We start from the raw sequence: 20,411 nt of genomic DNA, 5'->3' as shown, positions 1-20,411 counted from the left end.
TGGTTTCTGATTTCTAACTGGGGAGATTGGTGTCCTTGACACTTAACTGACTGTATTTTGTACTGTGATGACCGAGAGTTGCCTTTATTTTCTGAGCAGTTGACTGAGTATAATGCCACACTTGAGGAACACAGTAAAATCACATAGAACTGAAGAAATCTGGACATAAAGACGACCCATCATACTACTTGGTCTGATGCTTCAGCACTTATGTGAGTATTCATTAATAAATGAATATTTACAGTTTTGGTCAACGTTAAATGTGAGTGACTCAAAACAGGTGAACGAAAACTTCCACCTAACGATGCACTACTATGGCAAGTCCTGCATCGAGAGGCGATAAAGAAGTGTTGATAAATGAGCCGTTAACTATCAAGATGTTTGTGAATTGTTGTCGTCTGTGGAGAGATGCAGTTTATCTTGTTTAGGACTACACGCCTTTAAAGGACCAAATCTGTGCAAAAATGTGGATTCAGTGTCATTTTCTGTCAGGTATCAGTGTCGTGACGTTCTGATTGCAAAGGCACCTTTTCCTTTTGAACATGAACTGCATAAGCAGCAGGCTATCACTGCTAAGGTGGGACGCACCAAGACAGTTAGTTGGAATTTTTTTAAGGACCATCCTGCGTGTTCCCCTGATCTAAAGCCAATTGAGAAGCTTTGATGGATTGATGGCAACGGAGGTTTACAAAAATGGAAAAGAGTTCCAGACAGCAGATGCCATTCGTGCAGCCGTCTTCACCACTTGGAGAAATGTTCCCACTCACCTCATGGAAACACTTGCATCAAGCTTGCCGCAACAAAATTTTGAAGTGATCAACAATAACGATGCAGCTACTCATTACTGAGTTGGAACTTTGAGTTTTGATTTGGGGTGTTTGCAGGGTTTTTTGAGGTGTGGTCTTACAACTTCCTAACTTTTGATCAGCTGTAAAGCAGCCTGTTTCCGTTTAAGCGTCGCTTTGAATAAGCTGGATACTCGGAAAAATGTTTTGTCTCACTCTCATTTCTTTTTGTTGCGTGTTGAAGCTCGAATTGGAACCTAGTAAAGATCCAACCACGCAAAATATGATTTTTGCCATTTTTCAAGTGCACTGTACAAAGTAGGGTGAATGAGCTTAATCATTTCTATTTCAGTGGGTGTTGTGATTAACATTAACTATTTAGTGGATTAAGAGGACATATATGACATGATTAAGTGTGAGAACATGAGTGTTCATCCTTTCTACCACTGTTCTTTTCCCGTCCCGCTGACATTCCTCAGGTCTTGTGGTTGTCAACAACATTTCAGTTCACCCTCACAATCCAACATGTTTTATGTGAAAACTATCAATAAATTCAGTATTGGCTGTAGTATGGAGCATATTTAACCACTAGGGGGCACCTCCTGACCAGGTGAGTGCATGATGCACGCAGCGAGTGAGATCCATGCTGATGCAAATGACACACAGAGTCAGAGGCCTGAAAGACTGCTGATATTTAATGTAGCACAGCATAGTCTAAGATCATGTTGATGCTGTAGGACAGCTGTCAGTATAAACTGCCCTCACGCACACACAGGATGAGACTGCAGTTAACAGTTACCGTCTCCTTGCAGACCCGCATCAAAGTTTCCACACATCCCCACCTCACACACCACAAACCGGGGCCCCGTTCTCCGCGTGTGGACGCCTCAAGTCGTTCAAGGTTAGCTGATAATTTGATACGAGACCTGGACTGTTTCGGTTCTTTGAAGCCAGAGTTGTGGAATCCCACTTTTGCACTCATTTTCTGATCCAAATGTCTTAATAAAATCCATAACTGCATCTTTAATCTTAACTGTATCTATGCATGACAAAAAACCCAAAAAGAACGCACAACCCATTAAAAGATAGACATCAGAATGACAATGTATCTTCTTAAACACTAAAAATCCTAAATTAACCTGCAGAACTATTTGAAAGCTACTGTGCTGATTGGAGTTCCGGCTCCAGCTCCACGCACTGAGAACTTCATCCGAGGTTATCAGTCCTCAGAATGCTTTCAGATTAAATTAACTGTGCGACAATTTGCTCTGTTTTAGCCTGATAGCAGCATGTAGCTGGTTTTAGTCACCCCACACGTGTGAAGAACAGGGCCCGGGTCAGCAAAGCTTCAAAACAGTAATCTGTAGTGGGTCATGAGCCCGTGTGCACATACGGTGGGTATGATGGTGACGATGGATCAGATCTGTTCCTCACATTGCTCCTCATTAGCTGCTCTGTGTGCACTGGTAGCCTTCAATCCAACCCGTGCGCGCCTCCGTGTTGATCAACACTACTGCAAAGTAAGAGCACGGCCTTATGATCGGCGGCAGGTGTGCAAGGGCCAACATCTCAAGTGAGTTTGACTCAACTTCAGTGGGTTTTTGTTCTTAATGATAACTACACATTACACACGGTAACAGGAGGCTAGCTAATCAGACTATAAAGGGAACAGCAGCATGTTTCTCTGCGTGGCCCTCTCAGACTCCGTGTCACAACATTCAGACAATGACGGAGTGAATTTAGCATAACTGAATCTCTGCTTTATTCACGCTCCTATTTAGCCACATCACTTTAAATTCAGTTTGCCACAGACCAGGATGATTACAGGTCATCTGCTCCACGAGGAAGCTGAAGGCTTATTTGATTTCCAGACCTTTCCTTTCATTTTTTAGTGTCCGAAAGCTGATTTAGAAGGAAACTCAAATTTTAAAAAAGAAACTTTTGTAAACACCCAGACATGTCACTGTAGGTAGTAATCAGACAACGAGTTCACTTGTTCTTAAAGAGGAACTATCATGCTCACTTTTAGCACTGCATTTTTATTCTTGGACTCTGCTAGAGAGGCGACGGAAGACTCGCAGCTCAAAATAATCCTCATCTTAAACTAGACTCAAGTTTCCCCCAAGAAACAGAAGATCTGAGCAGCAGGTGGGTGGGGACGCCCCTCTCTGTGACATCATACAGAGCCAAGAGAAGAAAAACTGCCTGAAAGTGATCATTTAAAGCAGTCAGACACCTGCCTCATGTGTATATACACATGGATCGTTAGTTGAAACTCGTTGCTATGTTTATTATTCCATAATTTTAACACTACATAAATATGACAGAATAAAGGAAAAGCATAACAAGTCTACTCTGATGCAACCTGTTAGAAAAAGAAGAGGTGGCTACAAAGCTCTGCTAATTAACGCTTTAGATGACGCAGTCTTCTCTGAAAGTCTGTGAGTGAAATTCTTTAACATATAAATTCGCTGCATTAGGTCATTCATTCCTCGTGATTATTGTAGGTTTTTTTTCCTTCATGATTGTCAATTTAGACGTTTGTCTCTTCGAAAGCTTAAAGCCTCATGAGTATGAAGCGATGCAAAGCGATGATGGTGACCTGGCACTGCTAATCCTCGGCACGCACACCTGCCACCACAAATTAAAGCCGTGTTCTTACGGAGAACACCACAGATGTTTACGAGTAGTGTTAATTGGCACAAGAAGCTATCAGCGCACATAAAACCCTCAGATGTTTGAGCAGGCGGGCACAGTGTTTGCAGGGACTCCTGACTGGGCAGCACAAAGTGAGGAACAGGAAAAGCAGATACTCATTTGTCAGTTTAGTTCTCATGTGGGCCGATGGTTCCCAGCAACGTCACGTCAGACAGAGAAAACAAGGGGGGCAGCAAGAACCAGTCCATCTATGTTGTTCCTCCACTGTTAGCTTCCAACACACGAGCAGCTTATACACACACGCACAGACACACAAACAGGCTCGCACACAGATTACGTGCGGTGAGGGGTAACGTGCTTCCTTACAATCGCGGCTACAGCATTAACAAACTTAGAGAATGCCAGATCGATTACTTTTTCAGCTTAACTGTATCGCATCCATCTGCACAGGCATACGTGGACACACACGCAGACACGAGCACACACTCTCACTGCCCCGCCCCTCCCCCCCCACCCGAATGTTCACAAAGCGCGTCTAAAATCAAATTATAGATCTCCCCTAAACAAACCCCACACATTCCATTGGAATTCACGTGGATTTCATAATTCTTCCACTTTTTTTTTCTTCTTTAAAACCGCCCCGACCTTCCTGCACACAACCGTCGACCTTGTGTACTTGTAATCCCTCCGAAACCTAAACCCTCCCCCGTCTCCCCTTCCCATCCCCCTGCCCCGCCACCCCTCTTCTCCCACCCCCCTCCACCCTTCTCCCGTCACTGGCTTCCCCCCCTCCTGTTTGGGATGAGCTGAGGTTGTACAGTAAAATCTGGGGGTGCAGTCTTTATGCTGAGCTGAAGAAGAGGGGTGAAGGGTAGGAGGGAGGAGCAGGAAGGCAGTGACCCTCTGCCGTTCAGTCGTCTTCCAGTCCCTGGTTGAGGAGAAAGTTGGCCGCCAGGTTCTCGTTCTTCTCGCAGGCAAAGTAGGCCTGAATGACCAGCGCCTCAGGGAAACCCAACGCTTTTAACTGCTCCGTTGGAAGTCATGGAAGAGCAGAGGAAGGAGAAGAGGAAGATGGGCGTTTAAAACCAACCGCCTTTTTTTAATTAAAGAAAGTGCCGATGTTTAGCCTTTACTCTTCGCTCACCCTTTCAATGGCTTCCTTCTCCTGAGGTGTAACCTGGATGTAGTTGACAGGCGCGCCTTCCTCCCCTGCTGCCCCCATCTCTCCAACCTCTGGTGCATCTCCCCCCTCTCCCACTGGTTCGTTCAACATCTGGATAAACAGCTCCTGATGCTGACTGATTTGCTAGTTGGGAGAGGAAAAAAAGAAGAATTTAAAAAGCTTCTCACAGAGACGAGCAGCAGGAGGACTCGGACAGGCTGTGGTACCTGTAGAAGCTGAGGATTCTCCCGGCCTAGCTGCTGGAGGAGAGCGGGAAGCAGGGCGGGGTTCTGCTGGATGGCCTGTCTCATGTGCAGGAACTGGGGCTGAGTGCGCAGGAATGCAAGCGGGTTCTCTCCTAGAGCACAAAAAGAATGAGCAACAGTGAGAGTTTTGTCCTCTTTCAACATTTCCACCAGGAAACTTGTGCGAGCCTGCAGCTGTGACCCATGTGTGTGTTTGGGATTAGTTACATCAACAATGTTGCACACTATGACTGCAGCACGACCAGCTCAAACAGCTAATCACTTATTCTTTGATAGCAAAGACTGAACAGCTGTGCTGCATGCATTCATGTCCACAAGGACCGTGATGTCATTTTAACACCACTCTAGTTTTGCCTCTGCACACCACCAGCTCTGCACACCACCAGCTCTGCACACCACCAGCTCTGCACACCACCAGCTCTGCACACCACCAGTGGCTTTTAATTCAAATCTTGCATCTGCTCAAGCTGTCATGTAGTCACAGGCCTCATTGGGCCATCAAACTAAGTCATTTGTCTAATTATTTTTGAGGATCTGAAGATGGACGACTGTGTACAAGTCACCCAGCCCCCCCACAATGAACTGAGGAATCTTTTTGTTAGATGATGTAATATAGTTACTGATTTTTAAAGGTCATCTTTTCCAGTCTTACAATTATTACCAAAAACCTTCTTCCACTCAACCTCCTCCACAGCATGCAGAAATGTACACGATCTATCAAACACTGAACCCTTGATGTATTATTAAACATTAAACATGAAGCGATGCCACAAGTCAGTACGTACAGCTTTACATTATGTTTGTAACTAATGACTTCTCCCATAATCCCAAACAAGCTGTTACAGCCTTGGAACAGGCTGCATAGTAAAGAGTGTATTTCTATCCATGCATGCAGATCCACGATGAGTCTCCTGGTAAACTAACTGGAAATCAGAAAGAGGCTACAGGTGAGCTGCAAGTCTGCAGTGATGTGATGGACGTGCAGGTTTGATGCCACCTAACAGGTTTAACAACACTTCATACAAGCCTGTGGTGGAGAACCGCTTAGCCACTACTGAGTCACGATGAGTCATCTTGCAGTGACAGTTATTAAGTGTAGCTGTGTCTACACCCCTGCAGCAGTCACACATTCCAGCGCTCTGGAAAAAATCGTATTTTTGACGCGAGACGTGTTTTTTCTACCTTTTAAAATCAAAGCTTACACAGTGCCAGTGACTGTGCTGTTTGTCACACAGCTGCCAGAGATGCACAAACACACTTGACACCATGTTTGTGTTTGGATCACAGCGAGTCGGATGCCCTACCTTCTGGTACAGACGGAGCTTCTGTGGTTCCAGATGTGGGAGCCTGCGCTGGGGGATTACTCTCCTGGACTGGGCTGCTAGGGATACCCTGCAAACAACAATACAACTGTCAGTCACACCCACAGACATTTAAGCAGGCTAAGACCATTAAAGTCTACGGTCATACGGTCATTCTGCAATAGCCACGCTCTGTGGCACACAGGCATATTTCACTCTTTATATACCACAACATCAACACAACAGCTAACAGCCACAACCAATAGTAGATATTCAAAGACATGTTTGGCAGTTAAAATCATCTATTATTTCTTGCCAGTTAGAAAGTACATCGACATCCTATGTTTTCACTCATAAATCAAATGCTACATTTTTTTAAAAGAATAAAAACATAATCAAAACATTGAAGTTTTTATTTGACATCATGCTTGAGATTTATCTGCCATATTGGACATAATGCAAACCAGTTGCTAGGGAAATGTGTGGTTGCTGGATGTCTCCAAATACTCTACAAGCTGAGCAGCAGCACAACGTGAGAAACTGACGCAAACCAGAGACGGAGAACGATGGCCTGTACAGTCAGAGCTGTTCCTAAGCGCTCCAGCAACATGTTTCCAAAGGAGCAACTTTCACTTTGAAGGCAAACTGTCTCCGCTTCAGGTTTATGTTGCACAGATTCAAAACAGCTCCAAGAGCAGCTGAACAGCACTTGTGTACACGTCTGTCACTTTCATTCACACTAGGACAGCAGCTATGTGCTACTGACCACTCAATGAATACTTGTCTTTCCCGAGGGACAGGTGGTTGCCAAGAGGTGACTGACCAGTGTGCAGGCCTGTTTGACGGGCTTCAGCAACATTTTCCCTCAGTACCAGTGGTTGCCAGATAGTCTCTAGGCCTGTGTGACTGCTCCCACTGTCACCATGAGTCCAAACTGGTTATTGGTCACATGTTTGCAAAACCTCAATACTTTTCCTGAGCCCATGTGAAGGATGAGTATTTCTGTCTGTTGGTCTGTTAAATTAGAGCTTACTGTAACTAATATTTGCAGAAATGCTCTGTTAAAAGACCAACATGTCTGTCTGTGCTGCAAACACCTGAGAGTGAGTCTCCTATACACACAGAAACAGATGAAAGCCATTTTAGCCGCACTTATGGCTACTGTGGCTGAATCACTCATCTCTGTATGCAAACATCTCCCTAGTGTCTCAGCGTCACCAGCAGCAGCAATGCAGCTACTGTGTTTTCATGCAGTATGCATTGTGGAGAGTGACGCCCACCACCTTGACTAGCTCGTGTTATAACGCCCTCCCCTTGATGTGTGTGACGTACAGTAAGAAGGTACTCCACGGCTCTGTGGGGGTTGTTGAAACTGGCCCGTAGCGCAGCCACAACTCTCTCCCTTTCATAGCCCATAGACATGATCTCCGTCAGCATCGCCTCATACTCCGCTCCGGTCACTGAAAGGGCACATGTAAACGTTTGAAACAAACATGGTATGCTTGTTTGCAAATCAACACATTTTAAAAAAAAATATCCTCTGAAATTTCATCAAACATTTATCGTACTGACAAATTAAATCCACTTTGTACAATCGAGACAACTTTCAGACTCCGAGCTTTTACCATGAAAACACTGAAATAGAATCTCAGCAAACTTTTTATTACAACATGATTTAAACAGAATCACTTTACGCATACACTCCCCTCTCTTATAATGGGAATCCCCCGTTACTCATAGGCACAACAAGAGGCGGCTTGCGTTTGTCAGAGCCTAAATATAGAAATGGCATGTAGCACACTGCAGCCAGTTAAGTCCCACTTTTACAACAGTAACAGCTTCTGGTAGTTCATGTAAGCGTTACACAACACAGGCTATTGTCTGTCTCTGTACAGTTCACTTTTAACAGCTACTTTTTAAATAAAGCTATTTCATTAAGACAGGCGCCAGCTGCTTTTATCCGATCCTGCGATGTAAGTCTGATAGCTTGCTTTACCTACCCAGCGTCGAGGATGCATCCAGGCCCTGACTTCCACCACTGGAGCTACAAAAAAGAAAGTTGGAGCGAGGGAAAAAATATACATTAGACAGGTTTCCTGTGATTTCATGTGAACGGAGGCTGTGCTGAGAGAGGCACCAGGCAATGGTGATGGAGGTGAGCTTGGTGATCAACATCTGTTCCATCCAATTAACAAAAAAACAAAACAAACAAAATCATACAGGCAATGGTTAAACTGGATTAAAACACATTTACAAAAAACAACAAAACAAACACGAACAACAAAACCTCAGTTGCTTCTAAAAGCCTGTGGACTTGATGCCCCACAGAAAGTCTAAAATATAATATTCACTCCTATACGCTTGGCCTTTCTTAACCTTCCTCACAGCATTAGCAATTAGCCAAGAGAGTCCGCTGATCACGTAACGTCAACAAGCAGACATTTCTCAAACAACCACAAATTTCACAAAACTCAAAAAACACAAACTCTGGTGTAACTTCAGACAATTTTATCACCAACAACACTGGAGATAGAGCAAGTTCAGATTAGTCAGGAGGCTGCTGCATTAAACTGACTGACTAAGCAGGTAAGCTAACATGATGAGCATAACTAAAAGCTGGTTTTAATGCCCATACAACCAACTGTATGGCTCAGTCAGGTCGAGCTTAGGATTTCTTTTGGGTAACATTAGCTAAAACTTGTTTGCCTGATTTCAGGCATAAACACTAGACTTGAACTACAGTGTCTATGCCAGCTAATTAACCCAAAGCACAGGGAGGCGATCTTTCTAGCAAACCTTTTTTTAATTGAAGTATCAGATAACAGTATAAATTTGATGCTACCAGATTCCAATACCAGTTGTAGCTAGGCTAACTGTAGCTTTTTTTCTTGCCATCGTTGCTGCTGGCAACTCACTCCCAAGTGGAAGTCCTAGTTAAAAAGCTTTTCAAATCACTAAATGAGTTATGATGCTAAATTATTTATTATACCACATAATGGTGCATAGTAAGTAACGGTAATAATTAGTGGTACACAGATAGTTGGGCAGCTGCAACTCTGTTGAACAGTTTATTCAAAGCCATTGTAAGTATGTAGATTTAACTATACATGAGTCCAGTACATGCAAGCAGGTCAACTCCTGCTCAGACACACTGGAAATGTTTAAAATGGTTTTATTACAGACTAATCATGCACATCTTTTTCCAAGGTATGCCTGCTAAATACAAAGCATAACATTTTGGTTTGTAATTTAGCCAACTTATTGACAAACATGAAGCCTAAGAGCAGATCCCACAGATTTAGATTCTAAGCAGCTGAATGACGTACAGGAAAACACAGGATGACACGAGACAGAAAAGGGGATGGCTCGCTAGTTATCTGCAGCTGATCTTTGACCAAAAAAAAGACAGGATTGATTTCCACTACAAATCTCACTCTAAGAGAATTTCTATATTTGATGGTGATTCTCTTAAATTGATAAATAGAATTTTATTTTAGTCACCAGATGAGGCAGCCCAACCAAGAGTGTGTGCATGGGGAGCACTCCAGTTATGAGTTGTGTGCTCGGGTTAAAACCCTCCCTATTCATATCTTAAAAGTTATCAGCTGTGATATTGACTTGAACAAGTCCTATAATATGTTTTATTACTAAAATGTAATACCTACAGTTGTTTTCATTATTGATTAATCGCGCCGACTGGTTTCTAACAACCAAAGACGGTCGGCTGTATGTCTACAACCAGACAGATATCCACTTAACATGATAAACAGAAGCATTAATCAATGGCTTATCAGCTTGGAGAATTTAAAAAAGTAATTTATGATTGTAATTTCCCACCAATCACTTAATTAATGCACAGTTCTTACAGCTCTAAACATTTCTCACTTACATTCTGGAAAATATGATGTAGTGACATCATCCAGTTTTCTCCTTTATCAGAGTAAACTTTAATGATCAGCATGGCCAATTATCACAGGCAATATTTGCCATGTTTAAAGCTATTGGAATTATTACACTTTGACACATTTTCCTATAAAATAGTTAAGAATGTGCAGAGCTGGCTCTGATGCAGGCCTGAAAAGAGCAGGAGGCAGGACACAGGATGTTCAATTGCTAGCTGTGACTTTGCCTACACTCTTCTCACACTGGCACAAATTAGGTGCATTCAGAAACCAGACAGACTCTATAATATGACACTGGCTGGTTAAAGGCTGTTTAATGTCCGAGCTGTCCAGATCATACAATTATCTCCACTTAGTAGTGTCTACACGAGTTCAGCTGGCAGTGCAGAAAAACAGCTTTAGTAATAGAGAGAGTGTACCTAGCTGGTTGTTGTGGTTCTGTGGCTACGGCACTTGACTCCTCTTTGGCCTCCCCGCTAGGAATGGGGACAGCTGCAGGGGCAGGGGCTGGGGCTGGAGTTGGGTTTGTAGTCGGGGCAGCTGTTGATGTGGAGCCAGAGTCCTGTACTGGGGGTTTGGGTGCTTCTGAGACTGATGGTGAGGCTGCAACTGCAGGCTTAGCCTTTTGTTTATTTAAAAAAAAAAAAAGTGCTATTAGACTATCAACATATTGTTAAATCTGTTTAACAAGAAAAGAAGCCAAATACACTGATGCCAGCCACAAGTATTAATTAGGATCTCACCTTGGACACCATCACTACAACAAAGTTCTTCTCATCAATTTTGTAGTCCTTAATTGGTGTGTCATCTTGCAAAATTTTCCCAGCATATATCAGCTTCTGCCCGGACACAGGAAAGTTGTCTTTTCCCCTTTCTGCTTCTATCTTCTCTTTCAAGGCCTTCACCTAATAATAATAACAAAACAAGAAACAAAAACCACCCCAGGACTCATTATTATCGATGACATGTCTTCCAGTGCTTGTAATACCAGAGGTTTAATATTAGATGGCCGGCTTTCCTTCAAGTCATTACAAAGCAGGGAGTCATCCTAGCTGACTTCAGCTTTAAAGTTAGGGATCCTAATGCTATAAAATGCAGTGGTCTATTTCACACCTGGTCTATTACGTGTTTACTAAAAACTAAATTTTGGAATGTCACAAGAATTATATCCACTGAGAGTATGCTCGTACTATTTCATTATAATATATCACTTAACAATGGGCCCTGCAACTACACCTTCGGATGTGAGGACATGCTAATAGAAAGAGTCAGTTTCTGAGTGAAGCTAATCGCAATTGGCAGTGTCATAGGCGTTAGCATTAGCAATCACGAGCGTAGTCCACAGCTTGCGTTCATCAAAAAATATTAGATTTAAATCCTAACCCATATCACCCTTTAACAAAGAGTAGTAGCCACACCCGCGAAACAATATTTAAATGATGAAAAAAGTCGTTTAAAACTGTGTCGCTATGACTTTGATAATGGGCTACTCTGCTAGCTAGCTTGCTAACGCTAACTCATCACAGAAGTGAGGCGTCGCGTTGTTTTGCGGTTTCTTGTGGGTTGCCTCTTTGTAACGTGTGCGACTATTGCGAAACCTCCAGTCGAGTCTAGTTGTTAGTCGTTCTTTAATGTGTAATATAAATGAATGGGAAGCTGTCGGGTCTTCACGCAAAGCCAAAACACAGGTCCCGCAGCTAGCACTGTTAGCTTAAAGCACGTTAGCTATAGCCACTCACCGTTTGTTCGGGGTCTATCTCAATCTGAATAGTCTGCTGCTGCAGCGTTTTAAGTGTGATCTGCATGGTAGCGGCGACTGACGCTGGGTCAGAGGTGCTTCAAACGGAGAAACAGCTGCTCGCTAAACAGTTAATTTGTTTTTAAAGTTGGCGTTTCGGGTAAGATAACAACTAGCCGAGAAATGTGTGTATCCATGAGCATTCAGCAACTCGCCATCTTTGGTGACAAGTTGGTGGTGCGGCGAGGAAAGCTCCGCCAGAGATCTCGCGTTCACGTGCTCTGCTCCGTGACTATGGCAAGCTATGGGGTTTCTATCTACACAGTCAGCGTGTCCACATGGGACAATTATTATGAAAATATGGCCAATTAGAGTTACAACAGGTTAAAGTCAGAAAACTTCATGTTATTCTAAAATTTAGTTTATATTATCTGAAATGTGACAATAACATTAACGAACTGGTAGTTAAATAACATGGTTTTGTTGCAAATCAATTAAAATAAACAAAAGAATCAATCTTGTGATTGGGTCACGGCAACTGCTACAATAGTGAGCACCCACAGACCTTTTTAAGCAGCAGCTGTTTTTGTATGACAGTCTGTAAATCAAGCTGTGTAATGATTTCAATTCTGTACCTACAGAGAACAAAGCGTTTTAAACGTTTAGTAACACCTGTGGCGTGGATGCAGTGTGTGTCCGTCTGTATCAAACTATAAGCACAAAGTCCAGAACGCTTAATAATTACATTGGGCTCATGAAGAAAATATTCAAGTTGGAAATGCTTACTGACCTAAACACTCACCGGCCAGGTCATGACTTTCATGTCAATATGGACCAAAGTCTCTTAGGGATGTTTTCCAGCACCTTGTTGAATCTATGCCGTGAAGACTTAAAGGAGTTCTGAAGGGAAAAGGCGGACCCGGTACTCGCAAGATGTACCTAAGGACACGGTGAATGTATGTTCAATGAGAAGAAAATGACATAACAACAGTCAGTGGAAACCAAAACCATCAGCCCTTATCAGACTGGATTTAAATTATACCAATTATGGAAACTAGAAATTCTCCAAGTGTTCATTTTTTCTTTTTCTTTCTTTTGTTTTGTTTTTTGAACCATGAGAGAAGTACTGTCGTTGTGTCTATTATCCCATTATTAATAGATTACCGAAGATATCCAAAGTTTGCCTTTTGCATGGCCACTTTCCTGTGGTGCTTCGATTAGAAATCTACCACATATCTGAACACAAGTACACGAAAGATCCACTTTTTAACTCCTTATTGAAATTGAAATATTACGTAGAGTAACTACAAAAAAGGCAAAATAAAATTCACATCCTTTAACATCCACCAGAGGGCGCTGCAGCTTCCTCTGGACCTACTTCCCAGGCTTTGCAGCGCTTTCAGATTGGCAGTGTCCCCAGCGTTTGGGCACAGATAGTTGTGCTACAATAACAGTCCCATATAAACTCAGCCCTGTATTGATCACAACTGTAAAGTTTAGTTACTCTATGTTGCGCATTGACAAAAACTACCTATAAGGTACACACACACACACACACACACACACACACACACACACGGTGAAAGCAGTTTGGAGAATGGTTTGTTGGCATCTTGTTCAAACACACACTGCAAGCACGCAATTTATCAGTAATCAGTGCAGTTTAGTGTTACAGTCACCAGAGGGCAGAGTTTGACCACTCCGAAACACATTCTGATTGAAATGAAGAGGATATAGAAAACATGGGACATTTTTGAGCAATAAAAACCAGCATGTGTGTGAGAGAGATTGTGTTTGTATGTGAGGCTGCTTTGGTTGTTTAACTGAAGCCTTCACGAGAATGGGAACTGGGCACTGTCATCAGACACATGCTGAGCCCGTACTACAGAGGGTGGATGCAAAGGTTTTACTCAGAGTTACACGACTGTGCCTTTTGAGAAACACGGGGAATGAGGAAATAGCTTGTTTCCATTTTACAAACCTTTAGATGAATGTAAAGTGTGGTAGGTGCTACAGTAATCTGTAATATAATAGCCTATGTGTGTGATTTGTTACAAATGCACACAACAATGTGCACATACATTGAGCCAACGATCAGTCAAGTCTTGAGCCAGCTTTGTGACATCAATTTTTTATCAAGTTACCCTCCTTCCATCGTTCACTGCCAGGTTTGCGAGGGTCTCCCTGCCTCTCCCGCGGCTCCTCATCCTCCTCATGATCATCCTCCTATTCTTCTCAAGATTTTTTTCCCCCTTTCAACCTTTATTATACTTGTATTTGGTGATTTTTGTCACACCTGATGCTACCTCTACCAAAGTGGCTTACCCTGTTTTGTGTGAAATCAGGAGAAAAAGGGTGAGGGCTACGAGGGGAGAGATCACGGAAGAACAGAGGGAAGTGAAGACAAGATTAGAAAGAGAGCGGAGAGAGGAAGGAACAGAGGGATGAGTGATGAAGTGAAAGGAGAAGGGTGTCAAAGGGGGAACGTCTGGAGCGTAAGAGATTGATGAAGAAGAATGAGAGACGGTGTGTGTGTGTGTGTGTGTGTGTGTGTGTGTGTGTGTGTGTGTGTGTGTGTGTGTGTGTGTGTGTGTGTGTGTGTGTGTGTAAGAGAGAGGATGGTGCCCTAAATGCGTGTTCATCTGGGTTAATTCTCAAGGACAGGAACTATTAAAGATTAACAACCAACCACCATGTTTTATTGAGACCAGCCGCATTTGCAGGCATATGGCTCTAAACACAGACCCACTTAAATGTCTGTGATTGTGTGTCCGCTTTTGTGTGCATGTGTGTGTTTTTCTGGAGGCTTTTATTTTGTTCAAACAAAACGACAGTCTTTTCTAGGACGATATGACTGTAAGCTTGGCTGTTTGCTGGAGTGCTGCAGTCAAACCTCGATTACATCAGCCTCACTTAAGCCACACACCCGACAATAGAGTGCTACAGTATTATGGAGTTAACCAGAAACTGCAAATAATGGCTGTTAAATGATCTCTTGGATGTATGGAAGAAGCATTTACAAAGTAAATAAAACACTAAATCTTGGTGCCACTACTCACCAAATCTGACACCACGACTGTCTGGTTAAAAGCATCGAGGGGCAGCCACATTTAAAACGATATGTGGAGACCATAGAAAGCCAGTGCAAGTGTGACGCAAATTAGGTGTCCAGACTTTAAAGTGAGTGATTAAAGTGATTAAGCAATTAGAGCCAAAGATACAGCCGATTAACACGATAAGGTGGCAAATACATTAGACAGTTATCTAGGCAACCAGAGCATGGAGCCATCTTCTAGAGTGAAGCCCAACCGCTGATATTAGCCATTTGCTGACTCAAATTAAAAAAACTAAAGAAGGGGTGGGAGAAACACCATTCAACCATGTCCGAGTACTGATTTAGCATAGTTTGTCCACCAGAGGGCACTCTGAAACGTCTCAGATGCCAACGCAGGGCGTAACAATCGGCTGTTCCAAGCAGTGTTGGGCAGAGCGTAAATGAGTGTGCCTGACATGTTATGATAATAAAACAAGCTTATTTTTTAAATTCCATTATCATATTATCTTGGTAATTACTCATAAGTAACTGCACATGACCAAAATATCAGATTTATCTAACAAATTCTATATCGGTCGGGCTCTATTCTTGAAACACTGTAGCAGTTTTTATTGATGACTCCCCAATCTAGCTGTTAACACAAGTGGGTGGCATGTATTCCTGTCTTATACAGGCTATACCAGCTATATTATTTCAACATGCTGCAGCCAAAAGTCTTATATACCAGCAGTCTAAGGAGCTTGGAAAGAAAAGCGTCTGGACTTCCTTAAGTTGCTTGAAGACGTTTCACCTCTCATCCGAGAAGCTTCTTCAGTTCTAGGGTGGGGAGAGTCCCAGATTTAAGTTGTAGGGGATTGTCCCCCAAGAGGGTCACGAACCTCCTGTTGATCCTCTACCTAATCACACAAGCCAAGGTGTGAAAATGGGTGTAGGTCGCAATCAGCCAAGGTTTCAGGTGAACTCATTGTGAAGCCTGGCCCCACCCAACTTGAGATTGCTTGAGGTCAGATGGCCCAGGATGTGAGTGACGTTAAGGTGTCTGGGAAGGATCTCAAAACTGGATTATAGATGGCAGACAGTTGGTGTCGTAAACCCCCGCCTCTGTTCAAAGATGGCTGTTCACAGACTTCTTTCACTCTTCTTTCAAACCATCTGTCTTCTCTGTCCAAATTGTGAACGTTGGCATCCTCAAGACAGATGATAGGGTGGAGCTAGGTTTCACAGCGGGTTCACCCGAAACATGGGACTTAAATCTGGGACTCTCCACCATTTGACCTTTGAACTGAAGAAGCCTCTCGGATGAGACGTGAAACATCTTCAAGTAACTTAAGGAAGTCCAGATGATTTTCTTTCCAAGCTCGATAGACTACCATAACCTGGATGACTGAGAACCTTCACAGATATACCAGCAGTCCTAACTTTAATGGTTCTGAAATACTGCAGCAAGACTGCTAACAAAAGCAAACCCCTGCATCCATACACTGCTTATTTGTATGATTTAGAACTGCTTAAGATTTTTTAATGATGTCTGTGAAGGTTCTCAGTCATCCAGGTCATCGTAGTCAAAGGAGCTTGCAAAGAAAAGTGTCTGGACTTCTTTAAGTTACTTGAAGACGTTTCACCTCTCATCCGAGAAGCTTCTTCAGTTCTAAGGTCAAATGGTGGAGAGTCCCAGATTTAAACCCAGTGGGAGTATCCCCCCACAGAGGGACAAAAGGACCCCCTGATGATCCTCTAATCGCCTGAGCCAAAGTGTGAAACTGGGTGTGGGTCCCAATCAGCCAGAGTTTCGGGTGTGTTCATTGTGAAACCTGGCCCCACCTTATCATGCGAATTCCTGAGGTCAGATGGCCCAGGATGTGAGTGGGCGTTAAGGCGTCTGGGAAGGGATCTCAAAACTGGATTATAGATGGCAGAGAGTTGGTGTCGTAAACCCCGCCTCTGTTCAAAGATGGTCGCTCACAGTGGACATAGATGGATTCTTTCACTCCTCTTTCAAACCATCTGTCCTCTCTGTCCAAAATGTGAACATTGGCATCCTCAAAGAGTGACCTTTATCCTTAAGATGCAGATGGACTGCTGAGTCTTGTCCTGTGGAGGTGGCTCTTCTGTGTTGTGCCATGCGCTTGTGAAGTGGCTGTTTGGTCTCTCCAATGTAGAGGTCTGGGCATTCCTCGCTGCACTGTACAGCAAACACCACATTGTTAAGTCTGTGTTTTGGAGTTTTGTCTTTCGGGTGAATGATGACTTTTAAAGCACACTTGGGGTTGGCCCTAATTATATCTCTAACATGCTAATTCTTTATGAGCCTAAAAGGAGCCTCAGGTCTGTTAGTCATTCTTACATCTGGGGACATTCATTTTTCAACCTTGTTAAGGAGGGCCAGTGAGTTCTGTCAGCTTGTGGAGTTTTTTGTGTCCCATTAGACACTAAAAAGATATCATAACATGCAAAACATTACAAAAAAATATTAAAAGGCAAAAAAAAAGAAAAGAAAACAGTGTTTTAACATGGTACTTGGATGAATTTAGTTAGTAGGGGCTAATAAAGCTCCAGGCCAATGGAGCACCTTTAGTTTGTATTGTGGGGCCTACTATTTTTCACTGAGTCCGCTATTACACGTACATAATGCAGAACTGAAGGCAGGGAACAGCAGCATAACAAATACAGATACCATGTGCACACATATGCCAGGATTAGACACCATTTGTTGCAGGCTATATCTTGGCTAGCTCTCGCTGTCATGTTCTCTGTTTTATCCCTGTTTGTGTCAAAATAAAAGAAAAAATCTGTTCAAAACCAAAAGATTCACATACTAACTGGTTATTAACAATACGCACCTGCTCATTTTAGAAAAATGTGAATTATAATTTATAACTTTTTTCTGCACTTATTCGTATAGAATATCAGTAAAACATATACGAAACACAACCACACTTTCCAAGAGCGAAAAAATGTCGTGTGATCAAAATAATTTTTAATTGGGGAGTAGCTGGCAGAGAAACTACTGACTGTGTCACTCCTCCTCCTCTTTCCTGTTGTCTCTCTGTCCTCTGAGAGAAATCCTTCTATTCTTCCACAGGTACACCCCCACAGCGCGGTATCATCTGCACACCCATGATATGTCACACTGCTCTGTGTGTGTGTGCATGTGTGTGAGAGAGAACTGGTGCTGTCACTGATACAATGAGTGACTCACGTACACAGCCCACAGGGATTCTTGCTAATATGAGACTTTTGAGACCCAGAAGGCCTACACTCCACGCACACAGGCACACGCTCACAATCTGTACCTAATTATAATGTGTTTATCTCCTTATTTGTGTTTGGCATTCAATGCTTTGCTTTCATTTGTATTTAAAGAGCATTGCCTTATTTGAACAACCCCCTGCCTTCTCTTTGTGATGTGCAGCTTAAACCGACAACTTTTAGTTGGCCTGTTGCGGCAACAGTCGTGATTACATGTAGTCGTCTACTGTCACCATCAACCCACAGTGAATAACCCCTTATGTATCTATGAGCACTACCACTGAAAGTATTTTAGCGTGTTTACATATTTGAAGCCAAAAGATTTCAGTGTTGAGTGCTACATGATGAGCTAAGCTAGCAAGCTTTGTTATCAAGCAGCATCGATAAACTTTATAAGTGTAGCACTGCTACAATATTAACATATTACAAGGCCTATACAGACTAAACCCAGAGCACATATTTGGGGACATTAAAATCTTTACAAAACACCAACACACGTGCAAGGCCCAGCTCAGAGCCCAGTAAATATCTATCTGCCACAGCTAAATGTGTCACCGAGCAGCTGTCACCGTGGCCACGCCCCCAAACATGCAAACTTTAAGACTCAATCCAATTTAAACAGCAGTTATACACAAAATACTCCCAGTGAGGTGTTATGGGAGGGAAATTAATTATTCTGAGTATAGCTATTTGTTTGTGCCAGGCTTAAAGGTACCGTGTGCAGCATCTCTGGAAAGAAAGGTGAGAGGTAAGTGTGTTAGCCTAACTATTAGCCTAAAAATCCGTCATCATATGAATCATGAGATCAAAACACACTTACCTGCCATATTTTGGTTCCTGCAACTGATCCGTCAGATTATTGTCTCCCCAGAAACACTTCCCTTGTGCTTTGGGAAATCTTTTTTTTCCTATTTCTGTTGTGTTTTGTGTGCTTTTGCAGCATTTTTCATATTGCTGGTGTTTTCTTAAAGTTGCAGTCCGTTTGGCCTCTCAGGGCCACCGTACAAATAGCTTTGGCTGCCGTTCGTCTGCAGTGAGTCTAGGCTGTCAGTCCACTGTTTACCTCAACTTTCAAAGCAGTCTGTAAAAGTTTGTGAAAGGAGTCCGACATGAGTCAGTGAGTCAGTGAAGCTTACTTCTGTCCGATGACAGCGATACTGAGGTGAATTGTTGTGGATATCCTGAACATTTTTTGTTGGTAAGCCCTGCTAAATGTAGATGTAAAAACATAGGGATGATCCTTCATATATAAAGTGTAATAAAATTTAGTTTCCACAGCACAGTATTGTATTGTGTATTTTTTCCCAGATATTTTTATTTAGTTTTTTGCATCAGTTTTACAAAAGACAAATTGAACAGTATGCTGTTTTCTTTTTGAAGAACGTAAAACAATATGAGACACACATTCCCACCTCACAATTACAACAGTGCCAGTAGATGTAAAAAAAAAAGAAAGATCCAAGCTAATAATACAAATAATAAACCCTGGAATACGAAATAACAGTTCCTGAGTGGACAAAAGAGATGTGCAAAGTTTCAAAACCCACACCCGTACGCAAAAAACCCCCCAACAAAAAACAACAAAAAAAGGTCTAAGATTTAAAATGAGTGGTCAGCTTAGTCATCGTAATAAGTCAAATCCGTAAAATAAATAAATAAATAAATAAATAAAGTAGATAAATAAATGCCATCATAAAGTGCAGGCACAATAGAGTTTGTATAATTAAACATAAAATAAACTTCCCGTGTATTTTTAATAGATTAATTCAAAATTTATGATCATGCATCAATTTGTTGGAAGATGTAATTAAATAATAATAATATATATTTCTGCAAACAATACCCTTTTTCTGCTGTAGAGTCTGTGGGGATTTGTTGTTTTTGGAGTTAGCCTCATGTGGCCACTGGAGGAACTGCAATTTTTGCCATTTTGCATTGGCTCTATTTTTCAAACCCAGAAGTAGCCACTCGATTGACTCAGTTAGTTAATGCACCTTTATTATTCCTGGTAGAATATTTTGAGTTTTAGCTTTTCCTTGGAAATCTACATTTGCATCCCGAAATTGCAACAACACATGAGTTCCTTAACCGCTTTCAAACTTAGTCAAAGATCCTTGAACCAGTCCATGGCAGGGCCGACTCAAAAAGAACCACACCCTCTCACTTCCACACCTGCAGCCAGAATTACCTCCATGCATGTGTTTGGATGAGTGAAACCAGTATGTTCTGGCTGTGTCAGCGACAAATTTCTCACGACATAAATGTAGCACAAATCTAATTCCTACAAATAATTTA

General features: G+C 42.4%; 1 protein-coding gene and 1 long non-coding RNA gene across 2 annotated transcripts; both read right to left on the bottom strand.

Moving 5' to 3' along the window:
* Positions 1 to 1,459: 1,459 nt before the first annotated feature.
* LOC146710607 (uncharacterized) lies at positions 1,460 to 4,153 on the bottom strand. The gene is made up of 2 exons (XR_014919978.1): positions 3,781 to 4,153; positions 1,460 to 3,732 (listed from the first exon to the last, which is right to left on the bottom strand). It is a non-coding gene; the product is annotated as an uncharacterized LOC146710607 (long non-coding RNA).
* A 32-nt stretch (positions 4,154 to 4,185) lies between these two features.
* rad23aa (RAD23 homolog A, nucleotide excision repair protein a) lies at positions 4,186 to 12,086 on the bottom strand. Its single transcript, XM_085453182.1, has 9 exons — positions 11,814 to 12,086; positions 10,818 to 10,979; positions 10,494 to 10,696; positions 8,173 to 8,216; positions 7,505 to 7,632; positions 6,176 to 6,263; positions 4,833 to 4,963; positions 4,588 to 4,749; positions 4,186 to 4,467 (listed from the first exon to the last, which is right to left on the bottom strand). The coding sequence occupies exons 1-9, from the start codon at positions 11,877 to 11,879 to the stop codon at positions 4,354 to 4,356; spliced, it is 1,098 nt and encodes a 365-aa protein (XP_085309308.1). The 5' UTR covers positions 11,880 to 12,086; the 3' UTR covers positions 4,186 to 4,353.
* Between the last annotated feature and the right edge of the window lie 8,325 nt (positions 12,087 to 20,411).

Source organism: Copadichromis virginalis, linkage group LG4 (assembly GCF_057382275.1).
Source record: "Copadichromis virginalis isolate Kocher_CV1m ecotype Utaka linkage group LG4, C_Virginalis_male_GT1.1, whole genome shotgun sequence".
Taxonomy (NCBI): domain Eukaryota; kingdom Metazoa; phylum Chordata; class Actinopteri; order Cichliformes; family Cichlidae; genus Copadichromis; species Copadichromis virginalis.
The sequence above is the reverse complement of the archived record's forward strand: the minus strand, read 5'-3'. Positions and strand labels throughout refer to the sequence as shown.

Coding starts and splice junctions, on each gene's coding strand:
- rad23aa (XM_085453182.1), bottom strand. CDS start 11,879: ATGCAGATCACACTTAAAACGCTGCAGCAGCAGACTATTCAGATTGAG. Junction 10,697..10,817: donor TTGTAGTGATGGTGTCCAAG/GTGAGATCCTAA, acceptor AATAAACAAAAG/GCTAAGCCTGCAGTTGCAGC. Junction 4,964..6,175: donor AGCTCCGTCTGTACCAGAAG/GTAGGGCATCCG, acceptor TTTGTGCTCTAG/GAGAGAACCCGCTTGCATTC.